The following is a 5874-nucleotide window of genomic DNA, read 5'->3' as shown; positions in this document are numbered from 1 at the left end:
CTGGGGATTTGAACCCGCCACCTTAGGTGTATGTGGCTGGTGCCTTAGCCGCTTGAGCCACAGGCGCCGAGCCTAGTTTTCTTTTCTATAAAAATGGGAAATATAACAGTCCCTCTTAGCTATAATTCCAGAGTCTAGAACAGCACGGTGCCCAGAGTAGCTGCTTCATAAACATTAGTTCAGTGAATAAAATCCAGTGCATGAAAGTGAGCAAACCTCTGGAAGGGTTACAGGATGACCCTTGGTTCTCTCAAAAATGCCTCCATGACCTGAACAGAAGCTCCCTGCCTGGGTATTACTGCATTAATGAAATGACCACCTGTTTTGTTTTGTTTTGTTTTCTTCATAGTGGAAAACCTCAACCACTGTGAGTTTGCCTTGCTTCGAGACTTTGTCATTAGGTAAGATGCCTCCCCAACCCTCAGCCCAGATGGCACGTTCAATTATTTTGGGACAAGGACCATCTGCTCGGCTTCACTTTCTGAGTCTCTGGATCTTTTTGACAGAGCTTTCTGCCCAGTTCCAACTCCTGTTTTGGAGCAGAAGGGCATGTGAAGTATCACTGGCTCCTGGGAGTGGGTCCCAATCTTGGGTCCAGTGTCATCAAAGCGACACAGTAGCCTCAGATGTTTTTCACCACTGCCTCTTCCTATCCCTAATGGCATCCTCCTTCTTCTCACCCTGTGTCCTTCAGGACCCACCTCCAGGACCTCAAGGAAGTGACACACAACATCCACTATGAGACTTACAGGGCCAAGAGGCTCAATGACAATGGCGGCCTCCCTCCGGTGAGCGTGGACACAGAGGAAAGCCACGACAGTAACCCCTGATGACCCCTTCTCTGTGTCATCACACATAGCCACTTCTCCACACACACAAATCCCAAACCCCACCACCAACCACCTTCTTCCCTTCAACTCTGTCCCACAGGCCTGTCTGGTATTTGTGGAGCATCTTGTCTACCTTGTGTGTGTGTGAGAGAGGGAGAGAGAGTGTGCCTGTGTGTGTGCACGCAGGGGTGAGGTATGCTCATTGCCCTCCCTGTGAAGTCCCTTGTACGTTTGGGTCCTCCATGACTGTCGTCTGTCTCCTTTCCTTGTGTCCCAGAACTAGGTCGTGTGCTTCGCTCAAGGGAGCTGGGGTGGGGAGTTCTCTTAGAAATGGTGGGAGCAGGTGAGCCACAGTCAACTATCTCTGAACCTGCCCACATACAGGGGCCGTAGAGACTAAGGTACAGCAGAGCTAGACATGGGTGGGGGCGGGGAGTTCAGGATAACCCTCCCTGTAAGTTGGGGTGGTCTAGGGTAAGGCTAGGACTTACTGGGAATAGGAAAATCATGGGAAAGCAGAGAAGTAGGCCAGAGCCTAGGAAGTGGAGCTCCACCCTTCGGTCTGTGTCATGTTCACTGTCCAAAAGCTACCACCTGTCACCATTGCAGACTGCTTCTGGGCCAGTTACTGCCTCTGCTTCTCACTTTGTCCTCTTTTTCCCTCTCCCTCCTTTCTATATACATTCGTCTTTCCCTCTCTCCTGCCCATTAGATTAATCCACTTTATCTTCATTTCTGTATTTAGAATTTAGACCCAGTCTACTTTTAAAAATGACTTTTAGGCCACCTTCAAATAAGATCACCACTAAAAGCACAGGACAGTGCAAACAATTACCAGAGAAATCAGAGCCATAGAGAGGAATTGGAAAGAAAGTTTCAGCACTCAAGCGCTGACATGGGCCCTGAGTTTGTGGGCAGCCAAGGCAAAGAGGGAAACCCAGTGAGTATCTGGTTCCCAGGGCCTGGTTATACGAAGCCTAAAGTCTGGTCAAGTGAGAACCGCTTATGGTGCCATTAAGTTCTAGGGGAACTAATTCTAAAGAAGCATCAGAGAAAATAGACAATATTTGTCTTTACTGGTGTCTTTATTGGCTTCAGCGACAAATTTCAGACCACACCTCCCTTCTCTCCTTTGGACCCCTCTCTATCCTAAGGTGGCTTCTGTGTCATTCCCTCTGTCTCATACATACATACCTGCCATCCTGCCATCCATTTTGCTGCTTTTCTATTCTCCCCCACATTTGTGAAGCTCATTATATTTATGTTTGTCTTTCTCCGCTTTTCTCTGATTTCCCCCTCCCTGACTGCTGTAGACATTCCCAGTGATCCCCACCACCCTACATTTAGCCTTTCCCCGAAGCCCTGTACTTACCAATGCATATATTTCCCCTGTTTGTTGTATGAATAAGTTACTTTTTTCCCTTCATCTGTAAGGTTGCTGAAATTCAGGGCTAGGGAAACAATTTAGCCTTAGGAAAGGGGAAACATCGAGTGATACTGTTTACAATAACCTCATACAACCTCCTGTCCTATCTCCTGGTCCAGCCTAGGTATTTAACTGATCCTCTATGAATCCCAGTGTTTATAATCATAGTCCTTTATCACTCAGGTGCTAGGAAAAAACAAAGACTTAAGACCCAAGATTTAATGGACCAGGAGAAAAAGAGGTGGGATGATCAGATGACCAGGGATCCAAAGTTATGGTCTCAGTGTTTCCTGGAGGCTTATTTACCCAGCCCTCATCCTCCTTTGTTCACAGAGTTATAGGGTAGGCCCCTGTCAGGATAGTAGTGCTGTAGCACAGTGGTTGCTACATTTCAACGGAAAAGGCATCCCTGGCTGCTCCAGTGAGTGGCCTTGTGTGGATACATGGCACTGAACACCTGGGACTAGCAGGGGGAGATCTAGGGGTGTGGGTGGTGGGCATTGGAGAGGCCAATAGAATGGTGCATGGCACCCCTGAACCTTGATTTCAGCCCACCTTGGATTAACTGTTGTATATGTCTGCTGCCAGCCTCTGGTCTCCACACCCTCAACCGTTCTCAACTCCCCTGCAGGGAGAAGGCCTCCTGGGCACTGTCCTTCCTCCTGTGCCAGCCACCCCCTGCCCCACTGCTGAATGAAGGCCATTTCAAGCGCTGCTTCTCCCTCCATCCCTCTCAGCTGTACTGCTGCAGGGCCAAGCCCTTTTTAGTGCTGTGCTTGTCCAGCCCACCACCACAGCCCCTCTCAGCCCTCAGCAGGCGGGAGGAGCCAGCTGCCTCTTTAGGACAGTTGCCTCCTCCATTTTTCCGACCCACTCCCCTCCTCCCAGTGGAATGGAGTTCCTCCATCACTGCCCTACTCCATCATCTGTGTCAGCCGGCCCCAGTCCATCTGTAGAATGAAGGAACTCATCAAGAGCTTCTTCTGCCCTTGCAAAGCCACACCAGCTACTTGTAACCATCTCCAAGGGCAATAGCATTGCTCTGTATCCATTCATCCGCATGAATTACTCTTGGCTTCCTGAGAGGGTCAAGAAAGCAACTTCTCTGCTTGTCAGATCCATTGAGGTCAGCTGTGTGAGCCCCAGTGTGGGACAAGGGTGTCTCCTTCATTGCTTAAAAGTATTCATCAGGGTGGGTTACTACAAATATTGGGGAGCAAGGGCTAGGATCCCTTTTTAAAAATCACCACTTGTGGCTGTCCCAGAGTGAGGCTGCATTCCCTCCCCTCCCCATAATGCAGCCACTTAGGAAGAGTGGTTTTCCTAAAAAGACAGTATTGGAATTGACTTCCTTATCCCCAGACTTATAAAAACAACAGCAACGCACCCAGAAATCCATGAGATAAATGCTCTAGGAAGAAAAATAGCACCCTCCTGTCCACTTAGCAATAAGAGAGATCTCTTCCCCCCACCCTGCCTACTCCTACCCTCACCCCACCCCATTACTGTGAATATTGAATTAGCCTCCTCATAGGTGGTTGCAACAAGCTAATGGGAAACACCCCACGAAGGGCAAAACCCCCACCAGATGCATGAATGTTTGCGAATGTTGGCTGCCACTGCCCCACACACTGTGTCTTTATAGAATCCTCCCTTGCCCACCCCTCCTGCCCCTCCACCTGGACACAACTTGCTAAAGGCTGGTGACTTGTGGGCCATTCATCTACAACCAAGTTCTGATGGAGCAAGAGGCCCAAGCCTAGGGGATGCAAGAACAACCCATTTCTTAAATATTACTGGTCCCAGCCAATCTTATGGTGACATTATGGTTAAATTTCCCAGTTGAAGACAAGCCAACAGACACTCAAAGTTGTCCTGTAAGTGTTGCTAGACTCTATGTGTTGTACAACTAAACATTGCTGTTTGAACAGTAACTGCCTGGCCTGCCTTATTTGTGCTCCTTGACCAAATCAGCCACTATATCATCTCATCCATGTGTGGAGGTTGAGATAGAGACCATCTTGGTAAGAAGTCGCCACAGATATTAGAGATGGGAACACTTCGTGAGGTCAGATCATCTTTAATTGTCATGAGGTCGGATGCCAGTCATCATTTCCTGGGGTTTTGTATTCAAATGAGTGATGGAGCTATCACACCTGATCTTGAGGGACGCTGTGCTTTGCATAGTCTGTCTCCAGTGAAAATGTTTATTTTCATTCAATTCACTTCCTAGATTTCCCTCTGCTTTTTCCTGAAGGCCTAAGGACCAGGTCAATGAAAGGAGTGGACCCATCTTGCCTAGAGAACTGCTTGTTTTACAGTGCATATTTTAAGAATTTAAACTTAAGCACTAGCTTGTGACTTCTTTGAACTCAAAATAATCCTTCCTGTCCTTGAGGTGCCCTCTCTTTTGTAACCAACAAATAACACAACTTTTACCTGTATATTATTTCTCTGTGACAACAATTATGTTTGAGGCCTCAACATTCTGTAGGGCGAGTGCAAGGTGAATGATAGGAAGTGGTTTGGACGGGTCATAGCTCACAGCAACCTCCAGCTCTTGGGCTTAGTCAATTCTCTCACCTCAGCACCCCCCTCCCCCCGAGTAGCTGGGACTACAAGTGCCTGCCACATGCCAGGCTATTTTTTTGTTGCAGTTTTGCCGGGGCCGGGTTTGAACCCACCACCCTCGGTATATGGGGCCGGTGCTCTACCAGCTGAGCCACAGGTGTCACCCTGACACTATTCTTAATGTATTTCATTTGGTCTAGTAAGTATTGCATTTTAAAACAAATATTCTGAAGTCAGGATACAATTTACAACCCATGACATGTACCTTTATTTGGCATCTTTTTTCTCAGTGGTAAATGCATCTTACATTTGACAGCACCTTAAATTCAACGAAATACAAGAGTCATGAGGATGTTAACAACCCTTTGAGGATCTCTGGTGTTATTTGTGAAGATTAAAGGAAATACGAATATGCAAGCTCTTCCGGGAACACTGTCTAGAGGCACTCAAAATGGTGCAGCGTTTGACTTACCATCATAGGCTTTCCTACAATACAGCTTCTAACAAAACCAGGCTGTCCTAAACCCCTGGTAATGGAATTGTTTACCTTTATACCAAGAAAGTTGGGAAAGCGCCAAAATCTGCATGTGGCGTGTGCCCAGGCAGACTTCAAGGGGTTCACACTGTGAGACCTAAAATTCTTATGAGGTTATCTGAAACAAAAAAACACGTCAGCAGGGCCTATGGTGGTTCCATGTGTGCTAAATGTGTTCGGGACAGGATCAAGCATGCTTTCCTTATTGAGGAGCAGAAAATCATTGTAAAAGTGTTGAAGGCGCAAGCACAGAGTCAGAAAGCTAAATAAGAAAATGAAGCTTGGCTCGGCGCCTGTGGTTCAAGTGGCTAAGGCGCCAGCCACGTACACTCAAGGTGGCGGGTTCAAATCCAGCCCGGCCTGCCAAACAACAATGACGGCTGCAACCAAAAAATAGCCAGGCATTGTGGCAGGCGCCTGTGGTCCCAGCTGTTCGGGAGGCTGAGGCAGGAGACTCGCTTGAGCCCAGGAGTTGGAGGTTGCTGTGATGCCACAGCACTCTGCACTAGGCC

The 5874-nt window shown here is 47.9% G+C and overlaps 1 protein-coding gene and 1 pseudogene across 1 annotated transcript in view; both read left to right on the top strand.

The window, feature by feature from the left end:
- SEPT3 (septin 3) overlaps window positions 1-4190 on the top strand; it is a 20653-nt gene extending 16463 nt beyond the window's left edge. The window contains exons 9-11 of the mRNA XM_003783147.1: window positions 350-401; window positions 695-788; window positions 2888-4190. Of these exons, the coding sequence (XP_003783195.1) occupies window positions 350-401; window positions 695-788; window positions 2888-2953 (212 nt within the window). The 3' untranslated portion in view covers window positions 2954-4190. The remainder of the gene's footprint in view (window positions 1-349; window positions 402-694; window positions 789-2887) is intronic.
- Window positions 4191-5273: 1083 nt separating this feature from the next.
- LOC100947297 lies at window positions 5274-5632 on the top strand (annotated as a pseudogene).
- The last annotated feature ends 242 nt before the right edge of the window (window positions 5633-5874 follow it).

The sequence above is a fragment of the Otolemur garnettii genome, unplaced genomic scaffold (assembly GCF_000181295.1).
Source record: "Otolemur garnettii isolate 467f Iridium unplaced genomic scaffold, OtoGar3 scaffold00007, whole genome shotgun sequence".
Taxonomy (NCBI): domain Eukaryota; kingdom Metazoa; phylum Chordata; class Mammalia; order Primates; family Galagidae; genus Otolemur; species Otolemur garnettii.
The sequence above is the reverse complement of the archived record's forward strand: the minus strand, read 5'-3'. Positions and strand labels throughout refer to the sequence as shown.